The sequence below is a fragment of the Capricornis sumatraensis genome, chromosome 2, assembly GCF_032405125.1.
Source record: "Capricornis sumatraensis isolate serow.1 chromosome 2, serow.2, whole genome shotgun sequence".
Classification (NCBI taxonomy): Eukaryota; Metazoa; Chordata; class Mammalia; order Artiodactyla; family Bovidae; genus Capricornis; species Capricornis sumatraensis.
Genome location: NC_091070.1, coordinates 167,180,678 through 167,204,435, shown reverse-complemented (window position 1 = coordinate 167,204,435; position 23,758 = coordinate 167,180,678). Strand labels below are relative to the sequence as shown.

At 37.2% G+C, this 23,758-nt stretch overlaps 1 protein-coding gene across 1 annotated transcript in view; it reads left to right on the top strand.

Moving 5' to 3' along the window:
• Positions 1–23,758, top strand: part of MIGA1 (mitoguardin 1) — a 73,058-nt gene that overhangs the window by 34,589 nt on the left and 14,711 nt on the right. The window contains exon 8 of the mRNA XM_068965197.1: positions 16,400–16,500. Within this exon, the coding sequence (XP_068821298.1) occupies positions 16,400–16,500 (101 nt within the window). The remainder of the gene's footprint in view (positions 1–16,399; positions 16,501–23,758) is intronic.

Genomic DNA, 23,758 nt, shown 5'->3' with positions numbered 1-23,758 from the left:
ATTCTGTAATTCATCTTTTGTCGTATTCTGGACTGATATTTCCTTAACTGTTATGAATTAGTGAATCATTATTGGATATAGTTCTGTATTTGCTCTTATACATCAAAAGTTTACTCCTGGCCTAAGCAGTCATTGTTTGTTCTGTTCTTCTGATTATTAAATAAAATGAAGATTTTAGTTCTCCAATTTAAAAAAAGTTTTCCTTCTTCACTTAGGAGAGACTGTTTAATGTTAAACGAAAGGTGTTGAAATCACTAGAGGGCAGCACATTTTATCTGAGGGTGGCACACCTATGACTCATAAATGCCATTCTGGGTTGTTCATAGCACTGGGAGTTAAATTTAGGTCACCACTCTTTCTGGCATGTTCCGTATACACCTGCTGCTGTAACTCATAGTGAGACAGAGCCAGGAGGTTATGCACAGAGACTTGAAAGAACATTAGTGTACGTTTCCATTTGAGTGTGAGTTCTTCTAGCTAACAGCACGTAGTTAACATTTATTTGCAGTTTCTCTTTTTCAGATAATTGTTAAATTATAATTGTTAAACTATAATTTTGTTATTGTAATTTTTGAAGGCATACCCAAAAAACTCCAGTGTTTTCAGTTGTAGACAGTATAGCTTAGTAGTTCAGGACATGGGCTTTGGAGTTAAACAAACATGGATTCAAATCCTGGTTCCACTACTCTTACTAGCTGTGAAACCTAAGTAGCCCTTGACCTCTCTTAGATTCATCTCCTTCATCCGTAAGCTGGAGGACTGCATTAGGGTCAGCTTCACAGAACTGTGAGGATTAAGTGAGATAACATGCATGTTGTGTTTTAGCACTAGTACATGGTAAACACTTGCTGTGCATTCATACATATTCTCACATTTTTATGAGGCTGTTCTAATATTCTTAAAAAAATGCGTGGTTCATCCCCATAGAGTCCGCCTAATGGATCTCCCACTCATATCAATCTGTTCTCTCAAGTGGCAAACTGTATTGTGTCCTTATCATTTCTTTGACATTCTTTTAGTTTTGAAGCATGTAAAATTTCCAGTATTTGATCCTATTTGCCCTATGAAACAAGCAATAAGATTAAATGCCATTGACTTATCACCCCTGTATGTATTCTTGTCCAGTTTATACATTTGACTCTTTCTTAGCTTGTTAGAAGATCAATCTTAATAGAAGATTAATCTTAAAATACAAATTTTATGTCCTGCTTGTTCCTGTAATTATTGCAGTTTTGAGGTTCAGTCATGTTGGTGTAGCAGAAACAAACTCATTGCTAATGCTTGGGAATTTACATGTGGTATCTTTTAAAGATATATGTTCCTTCTGTTACTGACATAAATTTTGTTTCTTTGTAATTAGTTCTCTGCATAAATCTTTCTTGAATAGGCTTTTATTTTAAAAAATTCATGGTTACTGGCAGGTGATATCACATGTCCATAATGTTTTTTACATGATATTTTTCAGTTATATTCCAGGAAGGATTTATTTATTTCTGGATATTAATGTGACTTTTTCTCATAATAATAACATAAGTTTCGTTTCCTGAAACAAAGTATTTAGGCCATGTTCAAAGTTATTTATTTGGGAAGGTAAAAAAGATGCCCCTTATAAATCTTTTTCTTTGTGTTAGAAAATTGCCATCTGAAGGACAAATACTTTGTCAAAGTATTTATTCTAGATATAGCTAAGATTACTGATTTTCCTTGATTCTTGATCTTGCCATATGCAAAGGAGGAAAGCAAAAAATGATAATGAATATACTCCTTGCCAGCACATCCAGTTATCTAATTCAGTTCAGTTCAGTTGCATCCGACTCTTTGTGACCCCATGAATCGCAGCACACCAGGCCTCCCTGTCCATCACCAACTCCCAGAGTTCACTCAAACTCATGTCCATCGAATTGGTGATGCCATCCAGCCATCTCATCCTCTGTCGTCCCCTTCTCCTCCTGCCCCCAATCCTTCCCAGCGTCAGAGTCTTTTCCAATGAGTCAGCGCTTCGCATGAGGTGGCCAAGTACTGGAGTTTCAGCTTTAGCATCAGTCCTTCCAGTGAACACCCAGGACTGATCTCCTTTAGGATGGACAGGCTGTATCTCCTTGCAATCCAAGGGACTCTCAAGAGTCTTCTCCAACACCACAGTTCAAAAGCATCAATTCTTTGGTGCTCAGTTTTCTTCACAGTCCAACTGTCACATCCATGCTTGATTACTGGAAAAACCATAGCCTTGACTAGACGGACCTCTGTTGGCAAAGTAACGCCTCTGCTTTTGAATATGCTATTTAGGAACTTTCTTTCCAAGGAGTAAGCGTCTTTTAATTTCATGGCTGCAGTCACCATCTGCAGTGATTTTGGAGCCCCCCAAAATAAAGTCTGACACTTGTTTCCACTGTTTCCCCATCTATTTCCCATGAAGTGATGGGACGAGATGCTATGATCTTAGTTTTCTGAATGTTGAGCTTTAAGCCAACTTTTTCATTCTCCTCTTTCACTTTCATCAAGGGGCTTTTTAGTTCCTCTTCACTTTCTGCCCTAAGGGTGGTGTCATCTGCATATCTAGTAAGTTCTGTCAATTCTGCCTCTTTAATATAGCTGTCATTTGTTCTCCTTTCTCTGCACTCTCATTATATTTTGCTTGGATTTAAGAATCCTCCAGTAGGGTTCCTGCCTCCTGTCTCTCCCAACCCGTGAATCTGTACCTTGTTTCTGGAGTTATCGTCTTGATGCAAAACTCTCATCTTGTCACTCCCAGGTTCTTAGATCACTTTTTTGATTCTATTTGTTTTACTGTTTCCCATATATTCCAGCCAGACTATATCTTCCAAAACTGAAATTCTTCTCTAAGATTGTAGTTTTATAATCAACTCCAGGTTTTTAGTAAATTTTCCATATATTTTTTCTTTTTTTCTTTTTTACTGATACTCTTCTTTTGCATAATTTAACATGAATCATTTTTTTTCTGCCTATTGTGGAATTGGTTAGAAGCTGATTTTTTTAAATGTATATTATTACTCCATTTTTTGTTTTAAGCATTTGGGTAACTAGTGGCCTCAGTATCATTCATTGAATGAATGATGTGTTCTGTTCTTACTGATTTGAAATACACCCTCTCATATGTAAAGTTGTTTTTTATGTGTGTCTTCTCTGGACTCTGTTTTGTTCTGTTTATCTGTTTCTGCATTGGTTTCTAGTATCTTAATTACTATAACTTTATGAAGTTTTATAATGAGTCTGGATACCTGGTAGGATGAGTCAATTCACTGCTTTTTTAGAACTGCTTTGGCTATTTTTAAGCCCTTTGCTTTTCCCTGTGAAGTTTAGGACAGCTTGTCAAGCTTCATGAAAACTCCTCTTGGGATTTTGGTTATGTTAGGTCAACTTCATAAGCTGACCTAATATTATGAAAAATTTACATCTTCATAATATTAATGTTTCTATCTACAAACATAAAATGGCTCTTTATTTACTTAAATCTTGTATGTCTTTCATAACTTTTTATGGTTTCTCCATACAGGTCTTATGTATCTTTATTCCTAGGTCTCTTACAGTTTTGTTGTCATTGTACATGGTACATTTTCTGAATTTATTTTCTAATTTTTTATTACTGGTATCCAAAATATTGTCAATATTTACATATAAGTATTATCAGCAACCCTTGTTAACTCAATTAGTTGAGCCACCCATAATTTGTCATGGGTTCTTTTGGAATTTTTATCTAGACCGCATATCTGCAAATGATAGCCTGTTTATTTTCTTTCTTTTCAATCCTTGTGCTTTTTTCCAACCTTTGTGTGTTCCTTTCTTTCCTTTTTCCAGCCCTTCCCCGCCACCTTACTGCTCTGGACAGATTCTTAGAGTCTTTCTGCCTCTGAAGAGCTGTTTGCAAGGGAGGACTGTGAGCTAACTGCACAGAATCGAAGGCTGTGCCTCTATTGCTGTAGCCTCCCAGTTAGGTGCAAGAGCATTTACGTAGGGACTTGTGAAGCCTGCTCAGGTGAATTACAGCTTGAAAGTGTGTGGTGACATGAGTATGAATTAAGGACTAAAGTGCCTGTTTTCAGGTTATTTGTGGTCTGATTGGCAAAGGAAGACTTACTTTTAGGAAGCAGTTAGAAAGCAATATCATATAGATTAGTATAAACCTCAGTGAGCTATTTGATAAAACACAGAGCTTAAGCTCCCTCTACAAAGCAGAAGATCCTTCTTTTATCTTTCCCGCCTCCATTCTTTCCCATACTTCCCAACTGAAGTGCCCTCAGCCTGCTTAAGAGCCTAAGATAAGAACTTAAAAGTAAACAGATCTGGTTTGGGGCATGTGGTTGTCTTTGGTTATCTGCTGCTGTTTTTACTGAATATCTTTGAAATTTATTTGGAGACTCATCTATCATGAGTATCAGATATCTACAGTACTGTCTTCTGCATGATTATACTTTTCTCCTTTCAATTCAGTTCAGTTCAATTTCTCAGTTGTGTCTGACTCTTTGTGACCCCATGGAGTGCAACACGCCAGGCCTCCCTGTCCATCACCAACTCCCAGAGTTTACTCAAACTCATGTCCATTGAGTCGGTGATGCCATCCAACCATCTCATCCTCTGTGGTCCCCTTCTCCTCCCGCCTTCAGTCTTTCCCAGCATCAGGGTCTTTTCCAGTGAGTCAGTTCTTTGAATGAGGTGGCCAGAGTGTTGGAGTTTCAGCTTCAGCATCAGTCTTTCCATTAATTTTGTAAGTTTTATGACATGGTTGCAGGGACTTGCCTGCAGTCCAGTGGTTAGGACTTTGCACTTCCACAGCAGCGTACCCATGTTCCATCTCTGGTTGGGAAGCAAAATGCACCATGTGGCCAAAAAAAAAAAAAGTGGCTGAAAATGAGTAGTAGATTCACAAATGTTTGTTTTAGTATTTTGATTCAAAATATTATACACACCTGATGGCACCCCACTCCAGTACTCTTGCCTGGCAAATCCCATGGATGGAGGAGCCTGGTAGGCTGCAGTCCATGGGGTCACTAGGAGTTGGACACGACTGAGCGACTTCCCTTTCACTTCACTTTCCTGCACTGGAGAAGGAAATGGCAACTCGCTCCAGTGTTCTTGCCTGGAGAATCCCAGGGACGGGGGAGCCTGGTGGGCTGCCGTCTATGGGGTCGCACAGAGTCGGACACGACTGAAGTGACTTAGCAGCAGCAGCAGCATGCTATGTATAGTTTTTGTACATATCAAATATTGTATAATAAAAGTATAATATCTATTGTATTAAACAGAAATTTATGTTATTTGAATTATTTTGGAAATAAAGTTAGACTTTAGTTGATCACAGCAACTAATGAGAGATTGGTAGACTATGTGATTAAAACCTGACACCAAGGAATGGTTTATATTTTAGGAGACTTTTCTTATCTTCATATCATGCAGGGTGTACACCATTACATGGTTTGGTAGTTTGTTTCTGTAACAGTGCATTCAGGAAGTAAGGTTATTTTTTACTCACTTTGCTAGACTATTATGGCAGGACCAAAAGGCTGAATTTAATACAAGTGTAAAAATAAACCTGATTAATGAAAGATGAAGCTTGTTTACAGTTTCTTGGGCTCGTTATTTAATTGATATGTTTTACAGCAAACATAATTTAAGGAATCTGTATTTTAGATCTCTTCTAAAATTAATTGGGCTTTATAGTTTGCTTACATTTCTCTCTTTTTAAAATTGAAGCATAGTTGATTTACAATATTGTGTTAATAACGGCTGTACAGCAAATTCTTCCCAGGTAGTGTTAATGGTAAAGAACATGCCTGCCAATGCAGGGGACATAATAGAAACGGGTTCGATCCCTGGGACGGGAAGATTCCCTGGAGAAGGAAGTGGCAACCCACTCTAATATTCTTGTCTGGGCAATCCTATGGACAGAGGAGCCTGGCGGCTCTAGTCCATGCAGTTGCAAAAAGTTGGAAACGATTGAAGCATAAGCACAGATACAGAAAATTATCTCAGTTAAAGGTATATACATATATATATATATATATATATATATATAAAACACACACATTCTTTTTCATTATGGTTTATCACAGAATATCCAATATAGTTCCCTGTGCTCTAAGTAGGACCTTGTTGTTTATCCATTCTGTGTATACTAGTTTGTGTCTGCTAATCCCAAATTCCCACACCTACCCTCTCCCATCCCTCTCTCTTGGCACCTCCAGTCTATTCTCTATGTCCATGATTCTATTTCTGTTTCATATATAGGCTTATTTGTGTCATATTTTAGATTTCTCTTATAAGTGATAGCCTACGGTATTTGTCTTTCTGACTTACTTCACTTAATATGATAATCTCTAGTTGCATCCATGTTGCTGTATGTTCACAGTTTCTATAAAGAATAGTATGTGTTTGCAATAGCTGTGTTAGAAGGCAACTCTGAAGCCATGAGTTTGATAAGTGTTGATTTTTTTTGGCTAAAGCAAAGGACTTTAAAATTCTTTCATAGTGATGTGTACGAATAAATTATAAATTTAGCCCTTAGAAACAAACCAGGAATTTTTGTAGCTTAACAGCATCACTGCATATTTCAGATATGTCTTTAGGGCTCTTTATAATCTATTTTTTAATAGAATGAACTCAAAATCTTAGGGCTGGAATATTTATTTAGTCAACATTTGATTTCCTGGTGTATGTCAAACACGGTATAAGACACTGGAGGGGCTAGAGTGAAGAAGGTCTCACTCTTGCTTTTAGGCAACCCAGAATCTGTCTTTGAAAATAGGCATTAATTGTTTTTATTTTAATAAAAAAGTACTGTAATAATGTGTTTAGAAGGTGCTCTGGAGGTGTCACACAGAAGTGTGCTTGAAGAAGGTCCATCAGGAATAGGAAAAAAGGGTGTTCCCAGTGGAGGGAACAACATGGGTCAAGGTGGAAAGTGAGGCCTGTTTAGGGAACTGTAAGTTGTTTGATACATCTTGGGAACAGATAAGTAAGAGAGTGGTGGGAAAGGAATCTAGAAAGGTGGGCAGAAGATAAATCTTGCAGGACTTTGTTTTATACATTTAGGCCAAAGGGAGCCGCTGAGAATGATAAAAAGTCATTTAATTAAATTTACCTGTTTGCAGGAGATTGTGGGAGCATTTACTGATACAGTTTAAGTATTTTATCCATCTTTCTTTCTGCTTACTTATGCATAGGACTTCATTGAGACAGGGAAAATTAGGGATTTTTCCAGCCTAGTACTGACTGTTGAAGAAGGAAATGGCAGCCCACTCCAGTGTTCTTGCCTAGAGAATCCCGTGGACAGAGGAGCCTGGTGGCCTGCTGTCCATAGGGTCGCACAGAGCCACACACGACTGAAGCAACTTAGCATGCATGCATGCATTGGAGAAGGAAATGGCAACCCACTCCAGTATTCTTGCCTGAAGAATCCCAGAGACAGAGGAGCCTGGTGGACTGCCATCTATGGGGTTGCACAGAGTTGGACACAACTGAATCGACTTAGCAGCAGCAGCAGTACTGACTGTACAAATTTTCTGGCAGAGAACAGGAAAAGCTGTAAAGTGGGACCTCCTAACCACTAGAGTCTTCTCTCTGGTAAGCAGCCAGGTAGAACGTTTAGTGAGATTGATAGAGCTGGCAGCAAGAGGAAATAACCTTAACTTATTGTCTTATGTCAAACGTCAGACAGCCCAGAGTTGACGCTTTAAGACCTTGTCCCTTTCCTTCCATGCAGTATCACTGTGGTCAGAGGATAAACTCCCTGAGGGTTTATTTTTAGGAGGTGACATGAATTACAGGCTTAACTTGTATACTCAGACTTCTAAATATATATACTGAAAATTGCAGAACACATGAGAAATTTGCCCTGTAACTTCCTGTCATGCATCAAGGCTCATAATCCTAATTTCAAAATGTTTAATAATACTACAAAATGAAGTCTAACTGGTGTTATATATACAAGTCAGAATAGGTTCAGAGATGAAAGCAGTATAATGAAAATTGCTGGGGTGCCACATAAAAGGGAAATTCCTGCTTCTTGACTTTGCTTTTTACGTATTCAAGTTATATCTTACCCACTTGGATTTCGAAGTGCAGGACCTACGCTAACCCATCCAAGGCCTTTGTTTGATGTAGATAAAGGCCTATGTAGCCCCTTGGGAGTGGGCTTTCCTCATGGCTCAAAGAATCTGCCAATGCAGGAAATGCGGGAAGATCCCCAGAGAAGGGAATGGCAACCTGCTTCAGTATTCCTGCCTGGGAAAGCCTATGGACAGAGGAGCCTGATAGGCTACAGTCCATGGGATTGCAAAAGAGTCAGACACGACTTACCAACTATACAACAACAGGCCCTTGGGAAGGGCACCTTTGTGATAAGAAAAAGGTTCATCTTCCAGGATAATATAGGCCCAAGATGTGGGCTGGAGTTCTGCCTGCCTTTGTCCCATTGACCAGGGACCTTTTGTGTAGTGTACAGATTGACTAGCGGTACTAGTGAGCCGATTAAAGTCTCTATAACATCAGACCTACCCTTTATTACTTTTTGCCCTTTTGGTTATCCAGTTACTTCTCTCTTCTCCTAAAAAAAGATATAAAATGCTGTTATTCCTTTTTCTTTTCTTCTGTTACTTGTTTTGCATCAGCAGCTGTATTCCCTAGTTAGGAAATCACAGTTGTTTCATTGGCCAATCATGGCATCTAAGAAGTTTTGATAAATAGGGAAAGCCAGAGACAACTGTTGTGGAAATATTGTTTGGAGTAGTGCCATAGTATGGGGCTGCTTTGTGCCTGTGTTGTTTCATATAGGCAAAATTGTGTACATGATAATAAAATAAGAATTGATTTGACTAGATAGCCTTTTGTTTTAGGAGATTTCATTGTTATTCTTTTCAGTGTGAAGGCTTATCGAGGGAAAAATCAAGAAAATATCATGTTAGCTCACTTAATTCTTCCTCTTTCTGAAATTATGTTTTTTTTTCCTTCCAGTTTTATTGAACTGTAATTGACATATAGCACTATGTAAGTTTAAGGCATACAGAATAATGATTTGACTTACATACATAGTAAAATGATTACCACAGTAAGTTTAGCAAACACCCGTCATCTCATATTGGTGCAAAATTAAAGAAACAGAAAAAAGTGTTTTTTCATTGTGATGTGAACTCTTAGGATTTACAGTCTTAACAGCATTCATATATAACATACAGCAGTGTTAATTATATTTATCATGTTGTACATTACATAAGTTGAAGTTCGTATCTTTGACTACCTTCATCCAATTCCTCCCCACCATTGTTTTTGGTTTTTATATTCCACTTTGTTTTTAGTATTAAATGAGAATAAAAAATTATCCTCAGTATGGATGGAACAGATAGTCATACAGGGTAAACAACAGCAGTAATTTTCTAGATTTCTTAATTATTTTAACAGATTATAGAAGATTCTGGAAAATAGCTTGTCTTGTCAGCAGCAAACCTTTTCCACTTTTAATAAAACTGTAGAAAAGACAAGGTTCCAAATCATATTTTAACTGCTAAAAATCATCTGGAGAATAGCTGCTGACATAGAAGTCAGATGACATTGAGACATTTGGCAGACATCCTCTTCTTGCTGGTGTTACAAAATCCACAGCGGACAGCCTGGATTTGAAAAGAAGAGTGGCATCTTTGGAATCTCCACGAGAATCTGTTGAAGTTAAAATAAACCTGATGCCTTCTAAGTGACAGAAAATGGACCATGTCTGGGAATGGCAAAAGTGAGACATGTTGAAAACCCACTTGGATTGATTTAAAGAAAATAGATCCAGGCCTAAGGTTCCAAGTTCCAGAGCCGAAGTGTCTTCTGATTTTTTCTTTTTATAACTTTCAAGCAAATTCTGCCTTGGAAAAAACTTAAGTAATATGTGAATTATGAGATTGTGAAAGGAGGAGGAAGGCTTGAATCCAGTCAGATTTTTGGCCTAAGCTTTATGACTATTTAGTTAAAAGTAAACAGTATTCTTTCAATGTTCTTCCAGAGAAGAACGTAGTTTATGTCTGTGTATGAATATTTTAAAAGTTCTGGTGATTGAGACATGTAAAAAAAAATGTTCTTAAAAATGTTAGAATTACTATTTAAGAAGTTTAAAAAAAAAAGAAAGCTGCTCCTCTAAGAGCCAATGAGGTAACCCATGGTACATTTTTTTGTATTTAGTCATCCAATTATGTGGAAAGGTTTTTTTTAGGTACTTCTAAGGTTAATGATGAATCCTTAAGGGGCTTAAGCTACATATTTCAGGTTTATAGTATCATAAGTTTAATTAAGTTAGTATATGGAAACATAAGAATTTTAACAGTGCTCTCAAAACAAGATAAAGTCATATAACAGGCAAAATGACCCAGGAGAAATGTAGGAGAGGCTCAGCAATTAGCATTAGCTCAGTCACGTTGGACTCTTTGTGACTCCATGGACTCTAGCCTACCAAGCTCCTCTGTCCATAGGATTCTCCAGGCAAGAATACTGGAGTGGGTTGCCATGCCCTCCTACAGGGGATCTTTCCAACCCAGGGATCAAACCCAGGTTTCCTGTGTTGCAAGCAGATTCTTTACCATCTGAGCCACCAGGGAAGCCCTCATAGCCCGGAATCTGGTGTCAAATGACCTGAGTTTGAATCCTGCCATTCCATTTCTAAATGGTGTGACTATGGGCCAAGTTACTTGACCTTCCTGTCCCTTAACTTTTTGATATATAAAAAGAAAAAAAAGAGTACCTACCTAAAAAAATTGTGAGATTATTGTGAGAATCATTAGATAATATATGTGAAACATGTATTTGGTTTCTGGCATTTAGTATGTGCAAAATAAATGTCTATTAATCACAATTTTATTGTTATAATTATATTACACACCTCATAATTTGTCTTCTTCCTGAGAATAGTTGATTATCTCCACCTAAAAATTTTCACTTAAAATTTGAAAACAATCATTGAATAGCAAAGAAAAATCCGTGAGCTTGGAGAAGAAAGCTTGTGAGGGATACACACGCGTGGCATTAGACTCTGCTGTTGCTACTGGTGTTTGCCGAGAGGGTGCAGGTAAATTATTTTCAGTTTGCTCTTGTACTTAACCAGACTTACCAGATTTTTTGACATTTTGAATTTAGCATCTTTTAGATACTTATTCTATCAGGGAATAGAATTCATATCTAATAATAATTTACAGCTTCATTGTGAACGTTGAAATATGGAAAGCATTTTGTTTTTTTCAGCCATCAGGGTCCAAGATCCATAGATAACGTCATTTTTCTTTCCTTTTGTTTAAACCCTTAGAAGAACTGTGCACAAAACAAAATATCACAGTGATTTATCATACCCTCTTGTGTACCTGTTAGTAGATAGAAAAATAAAACATTGCCAGCTCCCTAAAAGATTCTTCTGTACCCCCTCCCAATCAGTACCCCTACTACCAACCCCCCAAATTAGCCCCCTGTCCTGAAGCTCATGCTAATTACTTTCTGGCTTTTCTTTATAGTTTTACCAACCAAGTGTGTAGTCCTGATCACTCTTATTTAGTTTTGCCTGTTTTTTTAAATTTTATTTGAATGAAATCATGCATAACGTTTTTCACTCAACCTGTTGTGAGATTCACTTGTGTTCCTGCATGTAGCAGCAGTTCATTCAGTTTTATGGTTGTATAGTATTTAAGTGTATAAATACACCACAGTTTGTATATTCTATGGTAGATGGATAATTGTTTTCTTTCCAGTTTGGGGTTACTGTAATCAGTGCTGTTATGAATATTTCTATGCATTTAAGCACGTATTTCTGTAAAACACACCCAAGGAGAGAATTGCAAAGTCATAAGAATGCAATCTTGAACTTTCATAGATAATGGCCAAACTTTCCACAGTGGTTTTACCAACTGTTTCTACCAGTGATGTGTAAGTTTCATTGTTGTATACCCTTAACAAAAAAATGGCCATTTTTTTCTCAAATTGATCATTCTGGTAGATGTGTAATGATATCTTATGGTTTTAGCATTTTTTTCCTAAGAAGAATTTGGTAAGAATTTTCTAAAACTATTGACTAAGATGAAGCCTTTGGTTTTTAATTTTCCTTGCTTTCCATGTCTTTTAACAATTAAGTTGATGATACTTTTAGAAAAAGTATTTTAAATTTTGAAACTACATGATAGCAGTTAATTTGAGACATTACCCAATATTCTTTCTTTATACTTTTTGCTGGCTTATCTAAAAAACAGATGTATTATTTCTCTTCATAATTATTAAGCTGCCATTCCAGGAATCATAACAATTACTGAAATGAGAGGTATGGTCTGTAGTTTATGAAGTTGAGTTTAATGAATAAAACTTTCCAATTCCTCTGAGCCATTTTTCTTTGTTAGATTTTTTAAAAAATAAAGTACAACCATGGTAACTCATCTGGATGACATTGAATGGCTAGTTACTGTTGAGTGAAGTAAAACAGACTTTTAACAGCTCGTGGGTAATGTCTGAAAGGTAAAGTGACATAAGATAAATGTCTGTGTTCCACTCCGAAAATAGCGAAAGGCATATGGAACCAAGATTTAACTTAGTTGACTTGTAACTTAATCCTACTTTAAATATGCTTTGGGGTTAATGAAGGTTGTACTATGATGTTTTTTTGCAGAATTAGTACCAACAATGGGAAATAATTAAGAAGATAAAAGTTTGAAAGTTCTGAATGCTGATTTAATTTTGTAAATAATTTTCAAAAAACATACATGCATTGAAAAGAGAATATTGGAAATTTTTTGGGATAACTGAGTGCTCCAAGTAATAGTATTACAGCTATTTATAAGTGTAAAACAACTTGTTCTCAAGCTTGAAAAAATTTTAAATTCCTAAAAGGACTTGTGTTTTTGAAAATAGAATAATTTAACCTCAGATTTTGTTCTGTTCATAGTTATTTATTAGTAGGATTTTGAACTGAGAAGTTAGGTATTTTAAAAGGATTGATGTAAGCTTTATTGGAAAACAATTATAACTTAAATTTGGAATATAAATGGTTAAAATGTCAACCATGGTCCCACCAAATGTAAAGTAGAAAAAAATATGCTATGTGTATTTATACTTAATTGATAAGAATTGATGAACTTTGTCCCAATTTGCTCTTTTGCTTGGCTTAGAGATTGTAATACAGATTGGTTGGAAATCTTTTGAATTTCAATTAAATTAATGGTTTGGACTTTTTAAAAAACTTTACACTTCCTGTAGAGAATCACAAAATGTCTATTTTCTGGTACTTGGGGGTTGTAAATGGGATTTGGAACATTTATGGTAAAGATAATGAACTTTATTTGGGGAAAAATGATGGAATAGAAATCTGGATGAATGAAAGCCAAAGATTTCTGATTTCTTTTCGAAGAAGATAAAGTATCTGACACGGTTCGCAGATTGAAAATTAAAATAAAAATCTGTATATTTTATTCTTTGCTTTTTTTATTCTTGTGATAGAATTTGAAGAATATCACTTGCCTGCTACAGTGTAGTCAGATCTATAAACAGGTATTGAATTTGTTTGAAAATATAATTTCTTCAAACTTCATTTTATATTAGAATTTAGTTGATTAGCAATGTTGTGATAGTTTCAGGTATACAACAAAGTGATTGTTATACATACACATGTATCTATCCTTTTTCAAATTCTTTCCTCATTTAGGTTGTTACATAATACTGAGCAGAGGTCCCTGTGCTATACAGTAGGTCCTTGTTGGTTCTCCATTTTAAATACAGCAGTGTGTACGTGTCAATCCCAAACTCCCCATCCCCCAACCATAAAGAGTCTCTGAGTCTGTCTTTCTGTTTTGTAAGTTCATTGGTAAGATTCCTTTTGCATATAAGCAGTATCATACATATTTTTCTTTTTCTGACTTACTTCACTCAGCACGACAATCTCTAGGTCCATTCATGTCGCTGCAGATGGCATTATTTCATTCTTTATAATGGCGAGTAATATTCTATTGTATATATGTACTATATCTTCTTTATCCTTCCTCTGCCAGTGGACAGTTGAGGTTGCTTCCATGTCTTGGCTATTATAAACAGTGCTGCATTGACCATTGGGGTGCATGTATCCTTTCGGACCATGTTTTTCTCTAGATGTGTATGCCAGGAGAGGTATTGCAGGATTATATGGTAGTTCTGTGTTTAGTTTTTAAAGGAGTTTCTGTACTGTTCTCCATAGTGGCTGTACCACTGAAAGTGTAACATCAACATTTCAGATTCCGGATGATAGTATGTGAAGATACTGACATCCACATTCAGAATGCTAGGTGTTGGCAATAGGTAGCCTGACTTGGTATGGTCAAATTAATCATTTAGAAATGCCTTTAACACAAAAATAAACTCAAAATGGATTAAAGATCTAAATGTAAGACCAGAAACTATAAAACTCCTAGAGGAGAACATAGGCAAAACACTCTCTGACATAAATCACAGCAGGATCCTCTATGATCCACCTCCCAGAATTCTGGAAATAAAAGCAAAAATAAACAAATGGGATCTAATTAAAATTAAAAGCTTCTGCACAACAAAGGAAAATATAAGCAAGGTGAAAAGACAGCCTTCTGAATGGGAGAAAATAATAGCAAATAAAGCAACTGACAAACAACTAATCTCAAAAATATACACGCAACTCCTGCAGCTCAATTCCAGAAAAATAAACGACCCAATCAAAAAATGGGCCAAAGAACTAAATAGACATTTCTCCAAAGAAGACATAACAGATGGCTAACAAACACATGAAAAGATGCTCAACATCACTCATTATCAGAGAAATGCAAATCAAAACCACAATGAGGTACCACTTCACACCAGTCAGAATGGCTGCGATCCAAAAATCTGCAAGCAATAAATGCTGGAGAGGGTGTGGAGAAAAGGGAACCCTCCTACACTGTTGGTGGGAATGCAAACTAGTACAGCCACTATGGAGAACAGTGTGGAGAGTCCTTAAAAAATTGCAAATAGAACTGCCTTATGACCCAGGAATCCCACTGCTGAGCATACACACCGAGGAAACCAGAATTGAAAGAGACACATGTACCCCAATGTTCATCGCAGCACGGTTTATAATAGCCAGGACATGGAAACAACCTAGATGTCCATCAGCAGATGAATGGATAAGAAAGCTTTGGTACATATACACAATGGAGTATTACTCAGCCGTTAAAAAAAATTCATTTGAATCAGTTCTGATAAGATGGATGAAACTGGAGCTGATTATACAGAGTGAAGTAAGCCAGAAAGAAAAACACCAATACAGTATACTAACACATATATATGGAATTTAGAAAGATGGCAATGACGACACTGTATGCAAGACAGGAAAAAAGACACAGCTGTGTATAACGGACTTTTGGACTCAGAGGGAGAGGGAAAGGGTGGGATGATTTGGGAGAATGGCATTCTATCATGTATACTATCATGTAAGAATTGAATCGCCAGTCTATGTCTGACGCAGGATACAGCATGCTTGGGGCTGGTGCACGGTGATGACCCACAGAGATGTTATGCGGAGGGAGGTGGGAGGGGGGTTCATGTTTGGGAACACATGTAAGAATTAAAGATTTTAAAATTTAAAAAAAAAAAAAAAGAAAGAAATGCCTTTAAGCCTTTTCAATCCTTTGAAATCATTGTGGGGAATTCCCTGGCAGTCCAGTGGTTAGGACGCTGTGCTCTCACTGCCAAGGGCCCAGATTCAACCCCTGGTTGGGGAACTAAGAGCCGTAAGTCACTGCGCTGTGGCCAAAAAATAAATGAATAAAAATAAAATCATGAGGGCAGTTATATTTGACCCTTAGGTAAGCAGGATCAACATCAGCGAGCTGCCCTGATCACTTTAGGTCTTTCAGTGTTTTAAAGTAGACCCTAAAGACTAAAATCTTCCTGAATTACTTTAATTGATTGGTTTATCACAGGTGACTAGCCAGATAACATTTTATGCTGATAGCTCATTTAATGTAAATGAACCTGCCAGTTATCTCAATTTGGGTAAGGCCACTTGCAACTTAAATTGCTGTGTTTCAGACTACCTGTGGTATAACATATACTGATTTACCATGCTTTGTAGATAATCAACTCCAGTTATTATATACCAATTTATTACTTACCCAAAAGCTTTAAAAATCTGAAATAGTTTAATCTCTTTTAAAAATAAAAGTGTCTCCTGTATACTATATAGTACTTTCCTCTCTGCCTCGTGGTGTTCAGCATCAGTTTGAAGCACTTTGAGAGTCTTCTTAGAGTATATCCCATCAGTTTCTATTGTTTTTCTTTTAGATTCCAGAATTCTAATAAAGACTGAAGTTTAAACAAAAAACAGAAAAAGTCAGCAATAGAATATGAACTATGGCAATGACAAGGAATGTCAGCTTCTGAACTTTTCGCCTCTTCTTTCCAGATAAAGATACAGATATCACCACGAAAGGGAACACGGATGACTTCGGCCTGAGAGACACCTCGAGTGTCGCATCTGCTGATTCCTTTGCTTCAGCAGCAGAGGTAGGACATGCGTGTTCCTCATGAAGATTTCTTATTCTTTCTCAGCTGGACGTTACTGTTTTGCCATTGTGCTGTAACTCAATTCAGTAGCCATTTATTTAGTATTAACTCTGTGGTAGATACCAGGCTACAAAGATGAATGTACCATGAACATAAGTTCCCACGGGAGTGTAGAGTCTCTTTAGAGAGGTGGACGTATAAACATAGACTTTAAGTGAACACTTTCATAGACTGTGGGTTATGGATGAGGCCTATCAGTATGTTAGTGGAGAGCAATTCACCTTAAGAATCTTAAAATTATTCAGATTATTTAGCTGAGAAACCATGTTTCTAGATTTTTTTCCCAAGGAAATGAGATTCCAAGATTTATATATACAAACTATTCACAGTAGCATTTTTAATAATAATGAAAAACTGAAAATAGTGTAATGCCAAATTATGGAATATCCATAATTTGAAATATTATAGTGCCATAAACACGCTTCCAATGTTTTTAATGACATGGGAACATAAGTTAAGTGAAATGAGTATACAGAGTGTGTGCTTGTAATTTTGTAATGAAGTAAAACCTGTATGTGGTGTATTACGTGAGTATTTAAGCTGAGGGGAAAAAGGCTAGATATAAATACACTAATATGTAAGCAGTGGTGATCACTAAATTAGGGATTTATGAATAATTTGTTTTATGCTGAGACTTAAAATTTTTTATCTAAAGAGAAGGTTGCAAAGTGATCATCTATTTATAATCTTTTCTACTTGAGACAGTTTAAAAAATTATATATGGCCAATTTTATCTTAGAATTATTTCATTTTTATGGTAGATTCTTAGATATTACTGCTGTCCTTTTTCATATAAATAGTATCACACATCTGTTATTGATGTGTGGATTCAAGCTCTAGTGTGGAAAGCTTAGGTATTCCAACACCCTTTTCCCTAAATTTTGATTCTGCCTTCTTTAAAGCTGTACAGACCATAATCTTTCATCCTCTCAAGATTTTTCTGTATATGTGTATTTTAGCTATTGCTTACAGTATCATCTCCTGAGTTCACAGTTTTACTTATATTTTTATAGTTGTAATTTGCAACACACAAAATATATCTACTCGTTTTATGAAGTAGCTATTTTGTCTGCTTTTTATGGATTGTTATATACAGGGTTATCTTTTTTTTTCCCCAGCTTTATTGAGATAACATGAAGATAACATAAACTTATAACATGAAGTTTAAGCTGTACAGAGCAATGATTTGAAACATATATTTGGAATAATTACCACAATAAGGCTAGTTATCACCTCCAGCACCTCACATGATTACCTTTTTTCTTTGTGGTATGAAGATTTGCTCTCTTAGCAGCTTCCAAGCATATGATACAGTACTGTTAACTAGAGTAACGATTCTGTACATTACATCCCTGGGACTTATTCATCTTCTAACTGGTAGTTTGTACCGTTTGATCAGCATTTCCCCAATTTTTTCTACATCCTGCTCCTGGTAACCACCATTCTCATCCTCTGTTTCTATGAGTTTGGCTTTTTAGATCAAAATTATGTGATACCATACAGTACAGTTGACCTTGGCACTACATAGGTTTGAACTGTGTAGATGCACTTATACATGGATTTTTTTTTCAGTAAATACATAACTGCATCATCTGCAGTTGGTTGAATCCAAGGATGTGCAACTGTGAATACTAAGTGCCAACTATGGGACTTGAGCATCTGAAGACTTTGGTATCTGAAGCAGGTCCTGAAAAAGGAAATGGGGGGGATGACTGTTTCAACCACAGATGGGGTCAATTCCCCTAACCCCCACATTGTTCAAGGGTGAACTGTATTTGTCCTTCTCTGTCTTATTGCACTTTACACAATGCCTTCTAGATCCTGCCCCATACATATTGTCACAAATGGCAAGATTTCTTTCTCATGGATGAATGATATTTGATTGACTATACATACATTTATGTATACTACGTCTTCGTTATCCGTTCATCAATTGATGTACACCTGAGTTGTTTCCATTTTTTGGCTATTGTGAATAATGTTGCAATGAACATGAGAGTGCAGATATCTCAAGATAGTGATTTCATTTCCTTTTGATACATACCCAGAAGTAGGATGCTGAATCATGTGGTTTAAGCTACAAAGGTTTGATAAATTACAGAAACAAAATGCATGAATACCACAGGAAGGGCTCACTATCGGCGAAACCTCCTAGAAATGCTTCTAAGTATAAGTGTATGATCTCAGAATGTGAATGTTCCAAGATCAATTCCTTTTTAAGAAATGTTTGTTAAATTATTTTTAATTGCACTTACTATATGCCAAGAACTTAGCAGAAAAAAAAAAAACTGTTTAATGAAGAAAGTTGTTAAGAAAATAAGACCAGAAATCCTTGGTAAGTTTAAACAGTTTGTGATAATTTGAAAGCTTTAATTCAGAATTATCAGAAAGAGTTTTTGCCTAAATATTTAGATTAAAGCACGTCCTGGCATAGACTTTTCTCTAAGGTTGGTCAGTCATTTTTGAAAGTGATTAACAAGATTCTCCTATATAAGCTTTACCAGACAGTGGTTTGGAACCAGAGCATTTTTTCTCTGAAAAGTCTTTTTTTTTACATTAATACCTTTATTGAGATATAATTCGTGTACTATAAAAGTTCACTCTTTTAAACTGTACAGTTGAGTGGTTTTAGAATATTCACAGAGTTGTGCAAACTTTCTAATTCCAGTACATTTTTATCACCTCAGAAGAAACTCCTACCTATTGGTAATCATTTCTTTTTCTCTCCTACCCCACTGTCCTAGGCAGTTACTCCTGTACTTTCCATCTTTGTGGATTTGCCTATCCTGAACACTTCATGCTAATAGAATCATGCAATATGTGATCTTTTGTGTTTGATATTCTTTTAGCAGAATTCTTAGCAGAATTTTCAAGTTCTGAAAAGTCTTTTTAATCTTAGGGTGCCACTGCATTGAGTACTCTCCTGACTTCCCTGTCTGTTAAAGAGATTATCATTTAATTGTTGTTGTTGTTCACTCAGTGGTGGCCGACTCTTTGCGACCCCATGGACTGCAGCAAACCAGGCCTCCCTGTCCTTCACCAGCTCCTGGAGCTTGCTCAAACTCGTATCCCTCGAGTTGGTGATGCCATCTAACCATCTTGTCCTCCATCAGCATTTAATAGGTAGAAGCTAAAATTGCAAAGGGCTGCCCAGGTGGCTCAGTGGTAGAACATGCCTGCCAAGCAGGAGATGCTGGTTTGATCCCTAGTTCAGGAGGATCCCCTGGAGAAGGAAATGGCAACCCATTCTAGTATTCTTGCCTGGGAAATCCCATGGACAGAGGAGCTTGGAGGGCTACAGTCCATGGGGTTGCAAAGAGTGGGACATGACTTAACAACTGAACAAGAACAACAGTATTTTTTAGCTGTAAATTTAGTTTTTCTTAGAATCACCACAATTACCATTGTGTGTCTGTATATAAATTTGCCATATAAGTTGTAGGGTTCTCTTTATTTTTAAATTTATTTATTTATTCAGCTGTGTCAGGTCTTAGTTGCAGCATGTGGGATCTTTCAGTGCGTGCAGGGGCTTAGTAACTGTGGCACACAAGCACAGTTGTTCTTCAGTAGGTAGGATCTTAGTTCCCAGACCAGGGATTGAGCCCGGGTCCCCTGCATTGCACAGCACATTCTTAACCACTGGACCACCAGAGAAGTCCCTAGGGTTCTCTTTAAAGATGAAGTTTTATTTCTTATACTTCAGATCCCTCTAGTCATATTCTAAAATGAAGCTTAGAAAGCTTTTGCTTTACCTTTCTGACTTGATAGCTCTTGTTTATAGCAACCCAGAGTTATCTTATTTCCTCTGGGGTCAATTTTGTCTGTTTATCTTGGGCTTTCACTTTTGTGCTGATAGTTTTCTTTTCAAATTTGAAAGCTTAATTGGTGACTGGATTGATTTTCTCAAGTAGATTGTGTGGGATAACAGCCTTGCTTTATGTTTGTTTCTTCTGGAAGAGGTGAACAGGAAGGATAACTGGGCTCAGTCTATTTCTTTGAGGTTGTTGATTGGCAGGTATTTCTTTAGGATGAATGAGCTGGAGAAGCCCAATCATCAGGGCACAGCTGTATACAGAATAGAAAGGGCTTTACTCTGGCAGATCCATCTCTCACCCTGGCGGACTTACTTTCCCCTGGTGGTTCAAGTAATTTGTTTTGCTTTTTGGCCATGGCACATGGCTTGTGGGATCTTAGTTCCCTGACCCTCAGCAGTGAAAGCATGGAGTCCTAACCATTGGACTGCCAGGGAATTCCTGTTCAAGTAATTTCAAAGAAGAAATGTTCTCTGGTTGCAGATTTGTGTTCCTGTAAGCTGCCTTTCTATTCCATGGCAGAAAGGAGAATAAGATATAGGACAGCTACAGTTATTTGGACACAGACTTCCATCTAAACTCCCATTTTCAATCCCTCTTCTTCAGTCCTGCCCTCACACCTGCTCACTGTGGGCCTGGTGCTCCTCTTTGACTATATCTTCTCTTGAACTTGGGTTTCCCTTGTGGCTCAGCTGGTAAAGAATCTGCCTGCAGTGTAGGAGACCTGGGTTTGATCCCTGGGTTGGGAAGATCCCCTGGAGAAGGGAAAAGCTGCCCACTCCGGTATTCTGGCCTGGAGAATTCCATGGACTGCATAGTCCATGGGGTCACAAAGAATTGGACACAGTTGAGCAACTTTCACTCACTCTCTTGAACTTATTCAGGACTATGGCTTCCTCATCTCTTTCATCTGTCAACACACTTCCATTTGCTTTCCAGTTTTTGGAAGTCTGTGTATCTCCCCATTATTACATTCGTAACTTGTTGCTATATAATAAACTACCCAAAACTTATTGTCCTAAAACCAATAAAATCCAGATGTGGACTGGGGGCTGGTGCCAAGACTGTAGGTCTGTCCCAGGTCTCAGGAGTGTGTCTTAAAGGGCGGGACCATGTGCTCCAGTCTGGAGGTTAATTGCCAGAGTCCTCAGTTTCCTAGGGATTAAATCAGTTAGGGGGCATGTGTCTTTTTGTTAGTCTATATTAGAGCCTTCTATATATCCTGGGGGTTCCCCAGTCGGGGTTTAATAGAGGCCCAAGCATTTTAGGAGTCTCCTTCTTAAAATCCAACGCTTATGGGGTAGTTTTCTGGAGGTCATGGGCCTTAGGGTTAGTCCTGTGAGAACTACGTCCTGAGCACTAATCCAAAGGGCCCGTTGTTTTGGTATTTAATTCTAAAGTCATGTATATTAGATAAGAAATGACTCCTGGACTGAGCATGCCTACCAAAGGCAGCAGACACCATTTTTCAAAATAGAAAGAGGGTCCTGCTTGAAGAAACCATCAAGGAGAGGCTCTCACAATACAAGAACAATGGTCTGGACTTCTAGGCACCCAGACGGCCATTGAGGGCACCTACACTGACAAGAAATGTCCCTTTACTGATAATATCTCCATCTGAGGGCAGATCCTGTCTGGTGTGGTGACTAAGACGAAGATGCAGAGGACCATCTGCATCCCCTGAGACACCTCTGTTATATCCAAAAATACAGAAAAACATGTCCGTTCACCTGTTGCTCTACGTCAGGGGTGTCCAGGTTGGTGACATTGTCACAATGGGTAAGGCTGCCCCCTGAGCAAGATTTTGCGAGTTAGCATGCTTAAGGTCACCAAGGTTGCCAGCGCCAAGAAGTGATTCCAAAAATCCAGAGACTGGACACCTGCCCGCTCCCCTAGTTATTTCCCATTCAACAGTAACAGTGATAGCAAACATTTATTATCTCATTGTTCTGAGAATCAAGAGTCTAGAAATGGTTTATCTGGGTGGTTTTGACTTGAGGTCTTCTGTACACTGTAGTCAAGTATGTTGGCTGGGGCTATAGTCATCTGAAGATTGACTGGAGCTGGAGAATCTGCCCTAAGATTACTTAGATAAATGGCATGCTGGTGCTACCTTTTGGTAGGAAACCTATGTTTTTTATGGTTTTATGGACTTTTCAATAGGACTGCTTGAGCATTTTCATAACATGGCACCTGGTTTCCACAAAAAAGAGTGAGGCAGAAGCAGTGATTGTTTTGATGTAGCCTCAGAAATCACACGCCATTATTTCTATCTGTTATTGGTTACCCAGGTTAGCCCTCTTCAACATAAGATGCGGTATGAAGTACCAGGAAGAGAGAATGATCATGAGTGGCATTTTATCTTTTATTTTATAATTTAAAAATGTTTGTTTATTTGGTGGCATTGGATCTTAGTTGCAGCATGCAAGATCTTTCATTGTGGTCACATGTACATGGTACTCAGACGTGGTTGCCCCATCGAATGGGGATCTTAGTTCTGCGACTAGAGATCGAACCTGTGTCCCCTGCACTGGAAGGCAAATTCTTAACCACTGGACCACCAGGGAAGTCTCATGAGTGCCATTTTAGAAGGCAGTTATTGTAAGTTTATTTCCTTTTTTTTTCTTTTTTATTAGTGAGATAGGGGATATAGTCATCCTGCTTTCTTTATAGGTCCTATTTATAATTTTAGGTGGTTATTTTGAAAGGAAAATGTAAACGTTAAAAATAGTCTATATTAAAATTGAACTTAGCCTATTTTATGATCCAACTTATAATAGTTTTGGGACTTTGGACATTTCTTTCATGGTTGTTCAGAGGCTTTTAAAAATATTACTTCACATTCAGCAAAGTCATTGCTTGCCAAAGAAGATAAGGCCCAGTCTCTCTTGCATCTCTTGGAAGGCACAGGGGAAGTAATTTGAGATCTTAAATAACTTAGAAATGAAGGGCATTTCAAGTTTCAGCTAGCAAATAAAAGAACCCTTTTTCATGGTGAATTACATGTTTCCATATGTGGGGATTAAACTGTGTTACTGACTTCTGCTTCTGAAGTAACATCTCAGCTCTAGTAAAATGTTAACCTTTTTCTGCAACCTTTTAAAGTTTTTAAGAATTTTGTCCAAAAAAATCTTACTATAAGATATACTCTAAATGAGAATTTAAGCCATCATTTAGTGATTTGGTTTAAAAAAATTCAATCCTAATTTAATTTAGGATTTAAATTAGTAAATTCTGCATTGTCATTGTCTCTTAGGAAGAGTTGATGATAATGTTAGCTAGTGTCAGATCTTCAATGTGACGTATTTTCACAGCTGCAAGCTTATTTTAAGAGACTTATTTACACAGTCATGTCAGCCAAACCAACAAATAAGCAAGATAGACTA